This window comes from Polyodon spathula, chromosome 12 (assembly GCF_017654505.1).
Source record: "Polyodon spathula isolate WHYD16114869_AA chromosome 12, ASM1765450v1, whole genome shotgun sequence".
NCBI classification, from domain to species: Eukaryota; Metazoa; Chordata; class Actinopteri; order Acipenseriformes; family Polyodontidae; genus Polyodon; species Polyodon spathula.
Window position 1 is genome coordinate 41,081,122 of NC_054545.1, and position 16,663 is coordinate 41,097,784.

The 16,663-nt window shown below is 39.1% G+C and overlaps 2 protein-coding genes across 3 annotated transcripts; both read left to right on the plus strand.

Moving 5' to 3' along the window:
* The first annotated feature begins 1,298 nt into the window (after positions 1–1,298).
* LOC121324720 (glucose-6-phosphatase catalytic subunit 1-like) lies at positions 1,299–7,553 on the plus strand. The gene is made up of 5 exons (XM_041266855.1): positions 1,299–1,622; positions 3,075–3,184; positions 3,929–4,040; positions 5,205–5,320; positions 5,652–7,553. The coding sequence occupies exons 1-5, from the start codon at positions 1,393–1,395 to the stop codon at positions 6,161–6,163; spliced, it is 1,080 nt and encodes a 359-aa protein (XP_041122789.1). The 5' UTR covers positions 1,299–1,392; the 3' UTR covers positions 6,164–7,553.
* A 3,745-nt stretch (positions 7,554–11,298) lies between these two features.
* On the plus strand, positions 11,299–15,018 carry arl4d (ADP-ribosylation factor-like 4D). Of its 2 annotated transcripts, none has more exons than XM_041266856.1 (2): positions 11,299–11,444; positions 13,391–15,018. In XM_041266856.1, the coding sequence occupies exon 2, from the start codon at positions 13,537–13,539 to the stop codon at positions 14,137–14,139; it is 603 nt and encodes a 200-aa protein (XP_041122790.1). In that variant the 5' UTR covers positions 11,299–11,444; positions 13,391–13,536; the 3' UTR covers positions 14,140–15,018. The 2 variants fall into 2 exon arrangements, with proteins under 2 accessions (XP_041122790.1, XP_041122791.1); XM_041266857.1 differs by lacking the exon at positions 11,299–11,444 and adding an exon at positions 12,153–12,812.
* Positions 15,019–16,663: the final 1,645 nt, after the last annotated feature.

The window sequence follows — 16,663 nt, forward strand, 5'->3', positions numbered from 1 at the left end:
TGGTTACTGGTCAAACCTGGGGATTATAAATAAAGTGATACACACCGCTGTATCACTTTACTCCATTATTGTTTACTGTTGTTTGCAGTCAGGCTCTGGACAAAATACAACTAATAAACACCCTTGCACCTGTATATCGTTGTGCCTGTTTCTTCTGCACCGCTGTATTGCCTTCTCCTGCACACACAGGTAGGTAGCATGATTTCCATCACAGCTCTGCAAGAGCACCCCAATCCTAACCTGAACATCCACTAGATGCCATGCAGTCCAGGGTCTTTCTCACACAGAGACTACCACTACATTATGTATTGCACTGCACATATGGTGTATGAATGTTGTTTATTGAAAAAACACTCAGTTGGCTCCATGGTAATCATTTATCTGTTGACCTTAAATGCGAGTCCGTGCTGCACGTCACAAACACTGTCTTTGCCCAAACCCCTAACCGAGTCACTGTAATGATTTACCTTTTATTTCTGGAATAACAGATAAACAGGTGTTTAAAAATAACTGATTGAAATTCCCTTTACCCTAATAACTTTCGAAACCTTTTTTTTTTTTTTTACATATGTCCCAATATTTAGCCCCATGTGAGGCTGTGTGGTCCAGCACTTAAAGAAATGGGCTTGTAACCATGAGATCCCTGGTTCAAATCCTAGCTCAAATCACTTAACCTCCTGTGCTCTGTCTTTCAGGTGAGATGTTGTTGTAAGTGACAATGCAAAAGTTCACACACCCTAGTCTCTTATCTCATAAAGCACTTTGTGATGGTGGTCCACTATGAAAGTTGCTATAGAAAGATGATTATTATTAGCATGTCCAAGACTATATGCTAAAAACAGTTTATGTATGTTAAGAATAGCCTAGAATATTCAAAGCATCAACATTTACATTTTCTTCTGAATGAAAAAAACACCAAATAAAATTCAAATGAGGAACAACTTAAGACAAGCGAATAAATCATATGGCTGGTTTGTTTATATCATGTTTGATGCTCTTTTTCTTTTTCAAAAATGTGCACTAATGACTATTTGGAGTAAATTGCATTAGGAATCTACCCCATATTGTATTTCCACAAGAGAGTTTGATATATCCCAGTGCCAGCAATGGGTTAATTCGATAAGGGCTGGGTCTGCTGTTTGTGGACTGAGGTGTTTTTCTGTTCTCTTCTAAAAACATGTTTGTGTCAGTCCTTCTGATGTAACTTTCCGTTCAACCACACTGGCTCAAGTTCTCAAGTCCAAAGAGCAATACGTGTTCATGCACTGCACCTGTGGTCCAGACAGTATATAACTGTATAGGGATAGCAGTGCTTGCACAGTGCAGTTGGGGACTCAGACAACCCTTACATGCACACAGTTCATATCTCACGGAAACAGTCTACTGAAAAGGATGGACATTGGCATGGACTTGCTCCACAGCTCTGGAGTGAGCATGGTGCAGTACCTCCAAACCCACTACAGAGACTCCCAGAGCTGGTTCCTGTTCGTCTCCTTCGCCGCAGACCTCAGAAACACATTCTTCGTCTTCTTCCCCATTTGGTTCCACTTGAGCGAGTCGGTGGGAGTCAAACTCATCTGGGTGGCCGTCATTGGGGACTGGCTCAACCTGGTCTTCAAGTGGTAAGTAGTGGAGATGCCACCACTGAGAGACTTGGACGCCTTTACCTGAATGATGAATTGCTTTTAAATTAAACCTTTCTGTTAAAGTAGATCATAAATACACTAATAGAAAACAATAAACTAGATACATCTAATACTTCCATTTCAACAGAGTTTGAGGCATTTAAGCTTAATTTTATTTCAGCTAGCTTAATTAGGCACATTTGAAGTTGATTAATCACACTACATCCCATTTCTACAGGTTACTTAATATTAAAGATCACAGGTAAACTTAGAATAGCTCGAACTGCTACGCAAAGGGAGTCTTAAATTATACCCTGTACATATTATCAACACTTAAATGGGATACAGTATAATATAATCAATGGAGGGGCTGAACATTAATCCAGCTATGTGAGCTTCCTTGCATATTTCTGCTCTAAAAAGTACCATCCTTTCTCTCTGGTGGTGAGGAAGAAGTCACTGTGTCAATTCTTTCCTTTGTCTACTCTAACACTCTATTATCAGTTCCATTTATAAAGTAATTGCATAGGGGCTGTTTGAATGATTACAATGTCCAAATAGCACGAGGTCCAACGGCTTTTATTTTTTGCACAACACCAGAATGCTTTCCAGTCATTGATGAGGCTCCATCAGTGACGTCATAAAATCATTAAATTATCGTCTGACCTTGTTGTTGTCTTGAGCTCCTTGCAAAACAAAAAGTCTTCCTTTATTCCCTTATTCCACACATACCGAACATAGGCAAGTAAATGGGGCATTTTAGAAATGCTTGTGGATTCATCGAGTTGTGTAGCAAAATCATTGTCACACAGCTGATCAGTTCTTCTGACATAAAAGCGATCTGTCGTTTGACAGTGTCATTTAACATTTATATGTTTACCAGTTCCTTGGCCTTCTGCTTTCCTTTACAATTTCAAAGGCACACAGATTATCAACTTTTCTGCACCACTATGTACAATGCACTACAAGCTTTTTAACTGCGGTAGATGTGGATTTCATTACGGCTTTAGTACCAAGCAGTTCCTTAGACTTTTGTTCCAAAAAATGAATGTTGTTTGTTTTTATATATTTCATGCTTGGTAATTAAATGTCTCTGTAATTTGGAGGGTTTTAAACATTCATTGGACAGTACTTGTGCACAAATTACACACTGTGGCTGAGATATATCTCCACTTCCAGTACAAATAAAACCGAAATTCAAGTAGCTGTCTTTGTATGTCCTTAATTTTGCAGCTCCTAAACATAGCACATTAACACAGGTTCTTTAACAAAATACTATAATTATTCCAAGATAGACATTTATTCATGAAAACACAGACTATATCCTCAAGTGTTTTTCACTTTTTAGAACAAAATGATGCTGTTGACACTTGGGAGTAAAAATATCAGAACGTTTCCCCTTCTGTCTATTTTCTAACGTTTCCGTTCTCCCTGTTTGTTTCTTGACAGGATTCTTTTTGGACAGAGGCCCTACTGGTGGGTTCATGAGACCCCCTACTACAGCAACACTTCAGTGCCTCACATTGAGCAGTTCCCAGTCACCTGTGAAACCGGACCAGGTGAGCATTAAAAACAACAGACAAAAAAAACCCACTAATGAAATGTCCCCTTGTGGTCAATGAGTAGAAAGCTGTTATTCTATTATATAATCCCTTATTACTAACAGTACATTATTATTCCTTAAATAATAACAGTACATTTTATTCTTTAAAAAGCATGTCGTATGCAGACAGGCTAAAATAATGGAATCTATTCAGTCTTAAACAAAGATTCAAGTATTCCAAATTCTAAAAGGTATTGACAATGTCGACCCAAGGGACTTTTTCAACTTGAAAATGATGAAACAAGGACCAGGGGTCACAAATGGAGATTAGATAAAGGGGCATTCAGAACAGAAAATGGGCACTTTTTCTACACAGAGAATTGTGGGAGTCTGGAACCAACTCCCTGATAATGTTATTGAAGCTGACACCCTGGGATCCATCAAGAAGCTGCTTGATGAGATTCTGGGATCAATAAGCTACTAACAACCACCGAGCAAGATGGGCCGAATGGCCTCCTCTCGTTTGTAACCTTTCTTATGTTCCTTGTGTACATTATTACTAGACTGCAGATCAGTACAGCAATCAAAGATAACTTTTGAATATGCCCAGTGAAGTGTTCCTAGTTATGCATGTGTATTGTATTGATCCCTTATACTGAAGAGCAGTTAGGCAAGTAGTGCTGCTGTTCATTAGCTACTGTATCAGTATCTGAACCTTCTACCAGTGCAGTATCTTAAACATGTGCTTGTTGTATTGCAGGCAGTCCCTCTGGTCACGCCATGGGTGCAGCTGGTGTTTACTACGTCATGGTCACCTCCATTCTAACCATTGTGCTTCACAAAAACAAGCCCTCAAACACAATCAAAAACTGGTAAGGTCTCTTCAAATTTCAAGATTGTTTATCGATTATCGAAATCTTCAAACACTCAATCATAAGTTACAATGGAAAACTAAGTTTACAAATGTCTTGACTTATAGTGCTTAAACATGCCAGGGGACTCAGGTTTAAGAGATGTTGTTGTAGTATGAAAATACAAATTTTGAATGAATGGTCAGACAACTAAAAAGTAATTGTCTAAAAAGTAGGCCATTATCTTTAGATCTTTGTAAATCTAAAGAATCTAAAGATCTAAAGAATTAAATATATTTAATTAAAAATACTCTTTTGTGAAACAACTTTTCCTAAGTTATAAATTCACACAATGCAGTACCAAAATAAATCACACACGTACAATAATTATCATTCCAATGAACTAATTAGATTTTAATCCACTTCCATAATGACAAATTACTTAATTTTTAGTGATTTAAGTAAGGTTTTTAATGCATTATATTTTCAATGTTTGTAAAGTTACGATTTCACAAGACTCTTTTTTATATCAGTTAATATATTTTCCCATTTAAAACAATGTTAGTTGAATTCCAAATTGAAACATCTTGATCGTCCACTAGATGGAAGTATGACACCATTTTGATTGGATTGGAATCGTATAGCATTCACATTCCTTCAGACACCAAATCTGGCAAGAACTTTACATGGTCCTGTTATCAGTTTCAAGATACAAGGTGTAAACCAAATCTGTTTGAAGCTTGGTACTTAATCTTATAAAGATTTGAATTTGTTTAACAAAGTCACATCTGATTGCTCTTCACAGAGGGGTCTTTTGTAAAACAGATCAAAACGAGTTCTTTCAATTTATAATCTACTTAAGTCTGGCTGCCCAACACAACAGGGGTTTTTCTCTAAACGAATTTCTCTGGAATCAATGAGAAGTTATTAAAGAATACATTCAAAGGCCATATTCTCATTTTAGCAAATATAAATTGTACTTTTTACATCACAGTAGTAACACCTTAATATCACTGTAAAGTTATGGCAGCTGCAAGCAGATTTTGTAATTACAGTATTTACATCTGTGGTTTTTAAAGTGTATTACTTTGTAACCACAGATATGTTAGTAGATTACTACATGTAGATTATGCTGTACTGTACTGTACTGTCTCTAAATGCTATCTGTGTCCCATGTTGTCTCAGGTGTGTGCGTGCTGTGCTGTGGTCAGCATTCTGGGGTGTCCAGCTCTGTGTCTGTCTGTCCAGGATCTTCCTGGCCGCCCACTTCCCACACCAGGTCATCACAGGGGTAATCATAGGTCAGTTTGCCTTTTTAGTTTTGGCATTTGGTATTCAAAGTACACAAGAATTAATAGCTGACAATGTGCCCTTCATAGAAAATTCTTGCTTGAAGGTTGTCTACAGTGCTTTACTGTAACATTGCACTTGAATCCTAATTTATCAACCTGGCTTTAAAATAATGGCATGAGATGTTGAGAAAAAAGGCAAAGATAGTTGAGAAAACTCACATTACCCCCATGTGTGCTGAAGCAATGCTGTAGGATTATGGTCTCCATTGTTATGAATCCAGCACATTTTACAAGCACAAAAATAAAGCATGTTTGACTGTCACTATGCTCTTATTAACAGGTATGCTCGTAGCTGAAGCTTTCAGCCACATCGAGTGGATCTATGGCGCAAGCCTGAAGAAGTACTTGCACTCCACCCTGTTCCTGTTCTGCTTCGCTCTGGGTTTCTATCTGCTCCTCAGTGCCCTGGGAGTGGACCTGCTCTGGACGCTGGAGAAAGCCAAGAGGTGGTGCGTCCGAGCCGAGTGGGTCCACATGGACACCACACCCTTTGCCAGCCTGCTCCGCAACCTGGGCACCCTCTTTGGACTGGGGCTCGCCCTCAACTCCTCGCTCTACATGGAGAGTTGCCGAGGGAAGCAGGGCCACAGCGCCCCCTTCAGGCTAGGCTGTATTGCTGCCTCGCTGGTGGTGCTCCATCTCTTCGACTCCTTCAAACCCCCCACCAAAATAGAAGCCTTGTTTTACCTGCTGACTTTCTGTAAGAGCACAGCTGTGCCGCTGGCCACTGTGGCCATCATTCCTTACTGCATCTCCAGCATGCTGAGCCGGCACGACAGGAAGCTTTTATAAAGCACAGAGTAGCTACTAATGTAGACACGGTGCTACAAAGAATAGGATTTATTCAACCTGTAAAGTAATGGTTATAAAATCGTGAGCTTTTTCCATTCTCACAGAATACTCTACACAAGTACAGCTCAACGACTGTTATCTTTTGGAGTGAGTGTTGTTTAATTTATTGGCTAGACCTCTTCTACGAGCTTCCCCAGCCCAGCAAACAAGATTGATACAGAATGAAGGCTGCCCAGCTTTACCCCCATATCATATATATCTAAGCTGATACCTTGCCATGGCAAGGTATTCTAGATGCTTTTTCTGCACTGAATTACTGAGGTTTTCCCCATGATGTCATCTACCAACCAGACAACTCTGCAGATCAGAAGTGACAGCAATAATGAAGGAATGTTTGCATTAAAACATGGTATGGCTCCTTCATTGACAGAGACAGCAAGCAACACGCGCCATGGCAAGGAACGAGAGATAGACAGTCCATGGGTGATGGTGAATGAAGCATTGTATCTGCTCTGTATAATAATATTTCCTATAATATTTCATTAATCCAGAAGCATTAGTGAAAGTATTAGGCCAAAGAGAATAGGGTCGGTTGCCATAAGACATGAAATAGGCACACTTTAACATTGTTTTAAAACATTAGTGACTTTTCTATATTTTCTATGGCGCTCACATTCATTTGTGAGAATTGTGTGCCTGTACTTTTCAAATGAGTAAAAACAGTTGGAAACCTGTAATAACTACAGGCACATTAAGTTAACGAGGAGATAACAATCCAAAAGGAGCATTTTATATTAGTGATGGAGTTGTTTGTCTCAGAGAACAGTCAATGCAGCCTCTAATTACAGCTATTTTTGACTTAGTCTTTCCTATTTAAATAACTTTTTTTTAAGTAGCCAGCATCATCTGGGAATCTTCCAGTTTGAAAACAGGTTTACTTCAGTTTTGTGATCTACTTACTCTTTAAGAGCGCGATTGGGAATAAGCGCTGAAGAATGTAAAATGCAGAAAGATTTCACATGTCATATAACACATTGTGAATACCTCATTAGCTAATTACCCAACTACACAACACTTTTACCTGCTGTTTTCTGACAAGCACATGTGCCACACAATATGGAACAGTTAGAAAACCACAAGAGGATCGCTCTGCTTCTCCAATAGCCATCCATGGCACTACTACACGGTTTGCTTCTTAACCCAGAAAGCCACTATAGTATTTTAGTGTCAGGTTGTTAGGGGGTATTTATTTGAGGTTCTCTGGGAGCTGCTTGTAAAGATTGTAAAGCTAACAGCAGTTATCACTGTTGTTATCAATAACCTTTCTCTTGTGTGCTTTGGGTTGTTTAAATGGTTTGATTTTATAATAAAAAAAAAAAAGTAAAACCAACAGTTGCATTTTGTTCTTCTGTTCTACAGAACATCGTGGTTCAAGCTTAGCAAAGGAGGTCTGATTGTAATAATACATTTTAGGAGACTGAGGGCCAGTGGTTTAATGTAGAGACCTAGTTTGAATCAGGTGTAGAAGGGGAAATAGTTATCAACATATCCACCAGGAGGCAGTAGTGTACATTAGGCATCCTGACTAGGAACAGTCACTCAATTAACTTTCATTACTTAAATTTCATTCCCTACAATTCCCACTATTTTAATGTATATTGGCAGATACTGTTAGTGCAGTTACAGTATTGAAAATTATGATTATAAATGTTATGACAGAGCTTACATCAAGGTAGCATTGTATTTGAAATACAGTAACCTAATCTTATTGGTTCCTCAACCTATATAGTCCAGGCTCACCTTCCAATATTTGTACAAAGAAAACCAAATATAAATATCCGCGGCAATTACAAATTTTAAATGACAACTGTGGTGAGAGTTTGCCACGTCTTTGTAAATTGGGAATTAAACTTAACACCTATTATTAAATAATAGATAATATGTTGTATTAGAAACTGTTGTTATTTCATTTTAAACACAAATCTATCAGTCCAGAAGGCGAGATCCTGGGCCAAACAGTCATTCCACAATACACTTTACAGCTTACAATGCTGAGCTTCGATCTTTGAATAACATACTAAAGTGCCAATCTCAGAAAATAATATTTACAATTGGTGATCACAGATTTATTTTTGTTTTAACCATACTTTTAGTTTAGAAGTGAAATCTTTAAATTCATGAGTACCTTTTAATGTCATCTGGTAATGAATTCCAGAAAGTTACACCTTTAAGTGAAAATGCAATTTGCGCAAATTTTGAATGTCATCTTGCCTCCATGGAGTTACATTTAACAGCTGCCCTGGTAATTTGTTAAATGTAAAAACATTTTTAACGATTATTTTCATTCATTTTCCAATTTTCTCCCCATTATTATTCAACCTGGTTCACCGCTGCAAGCCTCGAACTAACTTGGGAGAGATGAAGACGAGCACTCACATGCTCTGAAAAAGCCATCAGCCGTCTGCTTTTTTCACTCTGCAAGCCTGCCGTGCAACCATGTCCAGAACTTACAGCGTCGGAGGACCACACAGTTCTGAATTGCATACGGGCCAGCCCGCAGGTGCCCAGCCAGCTACAGGGGTTGCTGGTGTGTGGTGAGCCAAGGACTCCACAGCCAACCTAACCACTACCCTGCGTGGAAAGTGCTTGGCCAATTGTGCGGTGCCCCCTTCCCCCCTGCAGGGGAAGATTACCTGCTGTTCCTGCAGCCACCACCAGAGGAGATAGAACTACTTTCCAAGGGTCTGCACCTGCCTTTGCTTTCTGAGGGTTCACAGCTGCCATTGCCTCCCGAGGGTCTACACCTATCGATTGCCTCCTGAGGGACTGCTCCTACCGTGTCCTGCACTGCACCAGCCTGCACCGCCTGGGGATGCCTGCGCGCCACCGCCTGGGGATTTGTGGTGTTGTTGCTGGAAATACTGTTTCTGGAGCCCCAGAAAAGGGAGCTGCCGGCTACAGAGAAGGAGAGGGAGGTGAGGAGACCATGTCCACCAGCAGCGGTTTCGCTGCCAGGATTGCATTGGCTGGAGGAGACAACTTGTTTGCAGTCAGCTTGGCCACTGCTAGGGTTGGCATGGGAGGAGAACCTCCCACCATGGCCACCACCCATGAACCTATGCACCTGTTCCTGGACCGGGACTATGACCGGGACATTTGGGACTTAAAGAAGGGAAGTGGCCGTTAGGGCCAGGTGTGGCAGAGGAAAAGCCCTGCACATAATTACAGGGGGCAGGGCAAAGCCCTGCTTGTAGATACAGTATATGTTTGTTTATTAAGCATGTGTGAATACATTGCTATGATTTTAAATGTATTGGTGTATTATTATTTAAAAGAATGTATTGTAAATACTGCACTGTTTTGTGTTTTTAAACAAGTGTATTATTGTGTCTATTTAAAAAGAGTATCTTTTGTTAGTGTTTGGTTTAAATGTGGTCTGGCAGAGGCGGTGTTAGTAGCTCGTCTTGGCAGACAGCTTGTGAGTATGTGGCTGGTGCCGTCTGTTAAATTATTGTTTGAGTATTTGTCATTTTTTTTAGATGGTCACCAGTATAAAAGCCAGCAGCTTTTGTTGTTCAGGATGGGATGTTCAAGAGGAGAAACTTGAGAATAAGACATGAGAAAAATCAAAAACAAAAACAAAAGCAAGCAATTGCTACTCGTGCTGGGCAGACCAGCACGGTATTTGTTTGGATTTGTGTCCATGACGTGTTTTTGTTTAAATATTTATCTTGGCTCTGGGAGCAGTGATTTTGTCAACCTTTTTATTTTATTTTTGTTTCAATAAAAATGGTGCACAGGCGCGCTTTCACCCAAGTACCTTGCCTGTGTGTCTTCAGCTATCTGGGCTGGGAACGTCACTGCCTGGCTACCCGGTCACAGTGATAAACCCATTAAAGCCAATCGTTCAGTTCTATATTAAACATTACTATTATTTTTAGCTTTCGTGATGGAAATATGACCCTTTCATAACCAAGTTAGGTTTTTAAAAAAACTAATATTTACTCAATGGAAGAAATAATTTCTGACAGTACAACTGAAAAATCAGTTCCCCAAACACACTATTAGATCACCCCGTGTGGGGACCACTCAGTACAAAGGACAGGGAATAGCAACTGCTGAAGTGGTCCCGAGCCCATTATTATTAGATATAAACACTTGCATTCATTATATTACTGTACATTAAGTATGAGACAAAGCAACAACAATTAGCCTAAAGGAAAAGGAATAACAAAACGGAGAAATCATAATATAGCCTAACAGCAAGTGGTTCTGACCACTTTTAAAGAGTGGTCCAAATGGTCCTGAACAACTTATTTGGAGTGGTCCCAGTGGTCTGGACCACTGTGACGTCACAGCGCTGAGTGGTCCAGACCACAGGCCACAGGCCACAGAATGCTACAACACCTTCTCTCTAAATTTCAACACTAGATGGATCGTTACTCCCAGCCAGAAGTCAACCACTGTGAATGAAGGCTTGAATAGACCATCCTTCATCAAGTGGCACTGCCGAGGTCACAGACATAACTGAATTTGAGATGTAGATGATTAATGTAGACCTTGGGGAGATCCACCTGTTGTAAAGCAAACCTCTCACAGCTACCCCAGAAACCTATCCTGAACTCAAGCAGAATTTGAAGAACATCATTGCAGTTGCTTATAACTGTTCTTACCATGCTGTCATAATTTTAGTTGGTAAGATAAAAAAGGCAAGATAAAAAGCCCACAGTAAACACTGAACTATGTTTGTAGCTCAGATATAGTTTTCACTTGTAGCTATAGTTAACTTCAATTTTGTCATTGCTATAACATTGGTGAAATATTATGTCGTCGAAGTTATAACTGCTTTTATACCATGAAATATTGAAATATACATGCCTGTGTTGAGCAATTCCAATCCCCGTTCACATACAAGGTGTTCCTTTTTATTGCTGCTTTTAAGAAAATATATCATGACAACGACACTTTCTTGTTATCTTTTTCGAGGGTAAAATACATACACCGCACGTTTAAACGCCTGCTGTTCACACAAGTACACTTAGTGACAAAGGTGGGGAAACAGACGTCTGTTTCAGAGGACACGGCCCCTTTAAGAGGTGTGTAGAACACGTCACAAGAGATGTGTTCTAATGCTGTGTTCAATTCACTTCTATCCGACAAACGAGAGACACTGAGAGAAAGGAGCGGTATCTATACAGTATAGTACCAATCACTTGGGACGATCTGTTACTGTTATATGGATTTTCACAGCAACGGCATTTTTGCAAAACAAGTAAATAAGGTAATTTAAAAAATTGTAATTACAGCTCTTTCAAAAAAAAAAAAAAAAAAAAAAAAATCTTAGCAATATATTGGTAAGAGCAGTAATGATAATCCGTGCATGTTTGCCACATAACGCGCATATATATATATATATGTGTGTGTGTGTGTGTGTGTAGCTTTTAGGGATATTTCTGTTAAACTATAAAGCAATTAAACAAGCATCTGTTCAGTTGTTGACATTGTGTGTACCGCGGAATAGAAAAATAAATAGCGGCAATATGTTCCTTTTGTGTATTCGGTTAAACAGCCACTCGGGTTCGTTTACCGACTTGCCCGAGTGATGACAGACAGCCGCACTATGCGCTTGTTGTTTGTAGTCAATTCAAGTTCTTACTGGGTCATCTCACACAATTTACCGCATTGATATACGCATCGCCTAGAATTATAGTGTGTGTGTGTGTGTGTGTGTGTGTGTATATATATATATATATATATATATATATATATATATATATATATATATATATATATATATAATATCTGAGAACACCATCTAGATATTTTATTTAACCCAATGTAATGAAACAAACTACACAGTTGTGTATTTCATATTAGGTTTTGAAATGCCACATTTTTTAATTGTTGGCAGTTTTTTGTTAAATATATGGAAAATTACAAAGCGGTATGTAATGCAATATGTTAACGTAACATTATTCAGTAGGTTTCATTTGACTTTATGAAGCAAATGTAGTTAATTATATAGAGTGACGCAAAACGTTTGGTCATAGCTACTCTATCCTGATTGGTCAAAACAGGTCACATGGGGCTGTTATTTAGGCAGTAATACACGACAGGGTTGCGTTGTGAGACGTGAGAGTCCAAGAAGTGGATGGATGATATTGAGATTCAGAATCATATCGTTCTTAATTAAAATGCTACTTCTGTTAATATAGTACAGTATCAACAAAACCAATACAGTAAACCTGATTGGAATCCTACTTATTTTAAAACACAGTCCTTTCAAATATGTGTTTTCCATATTGTATCTTTTGTGTGTTCCCTAAAAAATGGACAGGGGTGTAACGGGCCAAAATGAAATAATCAGATCTGCGTAACACGCGTTTAACCGTCACTGAAGTCAAAATTTGTAGGATATGTGAGTGCCCACAGTAGTATTTTTTCATCTGAAATAGTTTATACTTGGTGGACTTTTGGACCCAGTGGAATTCAAGCTACCACTCCACATGACTTCGATTAATTCCAAGCTTGATGAGGTTTCTGGTTTAAGGCAGGATAACCCAAATGTTCCTACCCGGTCGTCCGATGGATTAACCTAATACTCAGTGAGAGCTTTAATCTCCGGGCTGTTTTTATTTGATTGGGGAGGGTGAGTGTTTTTATTGGACTGGGGAGGGTGGGTGTTAAACATTCTGGGAATGTCATCTCTTTTGATGCTCAACGGTGCGGATTGTGGAAGATTTATTATCGGTTGTGCCTGTCACAAATGTTTGTGCAAGCATTCACATAATCTGCCCTGGAGAAAAACGAAGTTACATTATCAGTTATGGGAATACCGAGCAAGTAGGCTGTTATAAAGTCTGAGAAGAACATTTAGCTTAAACCAATGTTGCTGTTTTGTAAACTGAATATGGCACTTTAATATGGCAAATTGTCTGCCTCATGTTGGCCATAAGGGAATTATTTTAAAAGTAGGCTGCTATATATTTAATGTACATGTTAGTTTGTTGCTTAGAATCATACGTGTAGTGTATGCATGGTCAAGAAATATTTTACACGTGATTAAGTGTCCTTTTAAATAATTTTAAAAATGTACCCCATTTTTAAATGTATTTTCTATTTAAACTCTAAAACGACACTGTCTTGTTAAAGGCTATTTATATTGTAATTAGTTCAGCCTTTCTAAACTTGTAACCATATGGTTCCTTTTGTTTGTTTTTTGATAAGGTATGCACAGGCTCCACCTGATTGTCTCCAGTCTCCCCCTTTTGAAGTAGGTGTGAACACCATGCACCTTTAAGAAGCTCTCCAGAAGGGATCCTGGCTGGCACATTACTTTTCAGAAGGAGAAGCTTTCTGCATTTTAAACAGACATGGGGAACCAACTTACTGAGATTGCTCCCAGCACGCCCTTTTTGCCAAACTTCCAGTCGCTGCATGTTGTGATCATTGGGTTGGACATGGCAGGCAAAACGTCATTGCTGTACAGACTTAAGCTGAGGGAGTTTGTCAAAACTATCCCCACTAAAGGATTTAACATGGAAAAAGTCAAAGTGGCAATTGGAAGCTCGCGCGCCATCACTTTTCAGGTCTGGGACGTGGGTGGGCAGGAGAAGCTGAGACCGCTGTGGAAGTCTTACACCCGGAGAACGGACGGCATTGTCTTTGTGGTAGACTCGACAGAGACTGAGCGTGTGGAGGAGGCTAAAGTGGAACTACATAAAATCACACGGACTTCCGAGAACCAGGGCATTCCCGTGTTGGTCCTGGCCAACAAACAGGATTTACCTGCGCCGCTCTCAGCCACTGAGATGGAGAAAGTGCTCGCCCTGCACGAAATGAGTGCGTCCACATTGCACCACGTGCAGGGTTGCAGTGCAGTAGATGGACAGGGGCTGCAACCAGGACTTGAGAAACTGTATGAAATGATACTCAAACGAAAGAAAATGCTCAGACACAGCAAAAACAAGAGATGAAGCAGATAAAAAAAATTAAAACAAAGGACCTTCGCTTTGGTGTGGATTCCTTTTTAATTAAAAAGATTGCAGCAATCTGATAAGGGAACATCATGATGGCCCGAGGTCATGAGCAAAATTACTTTGTTCTTTTAAGTGACGGCAGACAGTATTGAATGCTTTCTTCGGTAGCATTTGCTATACCACTAGAGCAGCTTTTGATATACAAGGATGGCTGTTTGTGATTGCTGTAGCACAGCACATCACATTAACGTAATTTTTATTCAGTCATCGGCACTGTGTTACAGAAACGGCTTTACAAAGCTGAATAAGCTAAGATTACAGCTTGCTAAGATGACAAAGCCATCTGCTCTTTAATGACCAGTGTGCCAGTGTTTATTTGACAAAACCTGCATTGGTACTATCACCAATTAAATAATTGTTTCTTCTGATAATAATGGTTGTGGAGATAATGTCTGAAGTGAGATTTGTGAGCTGTTTTCAAAAGCTTGAAATGTAGTTGTGACGATGACTGTTTTTACAAACTATTTTTTGTATAAATAAATTATTGAAAACTTACAAATTCATAGTGAAATACTAATGTTTGCTTTTATTTAACTAAACAACAACACCTTTATTAGAAGCCTTTGGGAATAAATGCTATGTAAATATGTGTCCAGAAGGCAAATTATTATGTTTGATGGGATATATGTATGCAGTTTATCAAAAAGAAAAAAAAAATATCTCAGTGTACTGCTTATACACCATGACATGGTACATGCTGTTTCTCATATGTGATTGGTTTTCAGTAAAGTTTTAATCAATGGAAAATGTTTTCTTTTGGCCAAAATTGATTAGTTGCTTTTTAATAAAATTACTTTTTATGGTACAGGCCCTAATCCTTAGCCTTCAATCAGGATTCAAGAACCACTATGCATTAGTTTAGTTTAGGCGGTTACAGGCAAACATGCAAACCAGTATTTATGGAACACACTTCATTTTCTGTGGAAAGCCTATGATTCTAACGGATTTATGAGAAATTCATAAATGCAACTGTGGGGAAAACAACTGGGAGCCGTTTCATTAACATTGGAGTAGGCTGCCCACTGTGCCTGTGTAGACATTCAAGAGGGTTGGTAAAGCTGGAGTTGTTTTAGAAAAACAGTACTTGGATGAAGACATTTGAAGTCAGACAAACCTGAATGACTGCATACATATCAATTACACTGTCTTAGCGAGTTTACATGTAAGTATCTGCATGTTTGATCATTATTTTGGTGGTGGCGTGGAGGGCTGGTGAAAAAAATGACGTGGTGCTTTTGTAATTCTAGGCTTTCATGAGAAATCAATCACATTTGAACCTTTTGTTAACAGAACAGGAAACACAGTCAAGTTTAATCATTAAAAGGTTATTTAGCAAATATAGTACACACTATTGACAGGACTGTTTGAGCTGACTGATTCACATAACTATTACGTATAGATATAGATATATATAAGCTGCATCTCCCTGTTGCAAGTTTCTTACAGCAATACTTTTATAGAGGGCTAGAAGGCGCTTGGTTGGCAGGTGTTTCCTATCCCAGACTTATCATTCTTAGACACAATAACACCTTTTTAGTATTACAACGTATGCCGTTGAGTATAAAGTAGCCAGACAGTGTATATAGTAGTACTAAAAATAACTGATAGTACATTTAGACAACCATTACTACAAGAAATTACAGAACATACAGACGTTAAGTCATTTTGTTAAAATATTTGTCTTAAATGTATATAACACTGCTGTTTATTAATGTAATGCATCCCTCTAAAAACACTTTGCAGTCACAGCTAACTACAGCTGGCAGGTATTTCTAATTTCCAACTCCTTTATATCCAAAAATTGCTGTAAGACTTGCTAATCTGAATTTATTGGGACCTGTCCAGATTAATTGTTTGTTCAGAGTACCGACTGCAATCTGTGCCGTACTAAAAAGGCCTGGTCTTTGTTTGATTGTTTTGATACGGTTCTAGCCTATATTTATTTAAAAAAAATCTGTAAAAACCTCATGTTACAGCCTTCATCGAGAGGGCACTATGCTATTAGAAAATAATTTTTCTCATAATTTTCTTAAAAAAAAACAAAACAAAAACCCAACACTTTAGAGCCTATGTTTAACTTGAAATTGCAATGCTTCATTGGGTACCTTTCCACTGAGAAAAGTTTTAGGAAAATTGTCCCAAAAATGATCACATATGGGCTCCTGAGTGGCGCATCAGGTAAAGCCACCCGGCCCAGTGCAGATTGTGCCCTATAGCTTGGAGATGGCCGGTTCAAATCCAAGCTATACGGCTTCCAACTGTAGACAAGCACTGCCAGGATGGGGTAAGGGTTAGGTCGGCTGGGGAGTCCTTGGCTCACCGCACACCAGCGACCCCTGCAGGCCAGCCCGTACGCAGTTCAGAACTGTGTGGTCCTAAGACACTGTAAGTTCTGAATATGGCTCCACACCAGACTTGCAGAACGAAAAAAGTGGACAGCTGACGGCACTCGTTTCAGAGG

Bases quoted from the DNA above. Each gene is read 5' to 3' on its own strand.
- LOC121324720 (XM_041266855.1), top strand. From the start codon at position 1,393: ATGGACATTGGCATGGACTTGCTCCACAGCTCTGGAGTGAGCATGGTG. The intron at 3,185-3,928 runs GTGAGCATTAAA...GTTGTATTGCAG, and splicing joins CACCTGTGAAACCGGACCAG to GCAGTCCCTCTGGTCACGCC. The intron at 4,041-5,204 runs GTAAGGTCTCTT...ATGTTGTCTCAG, and splicing joins TCAAACACAATCAAAAACTG to GTGTGTGCGTGCTGTGCTGT.
- arl4d (XM_041266856.1), top strand. From the start codon at position 13,537: ATGGGGAACCAACTTACTGAGATTGCTCCCAGCACGCCCTTTTTGCCA.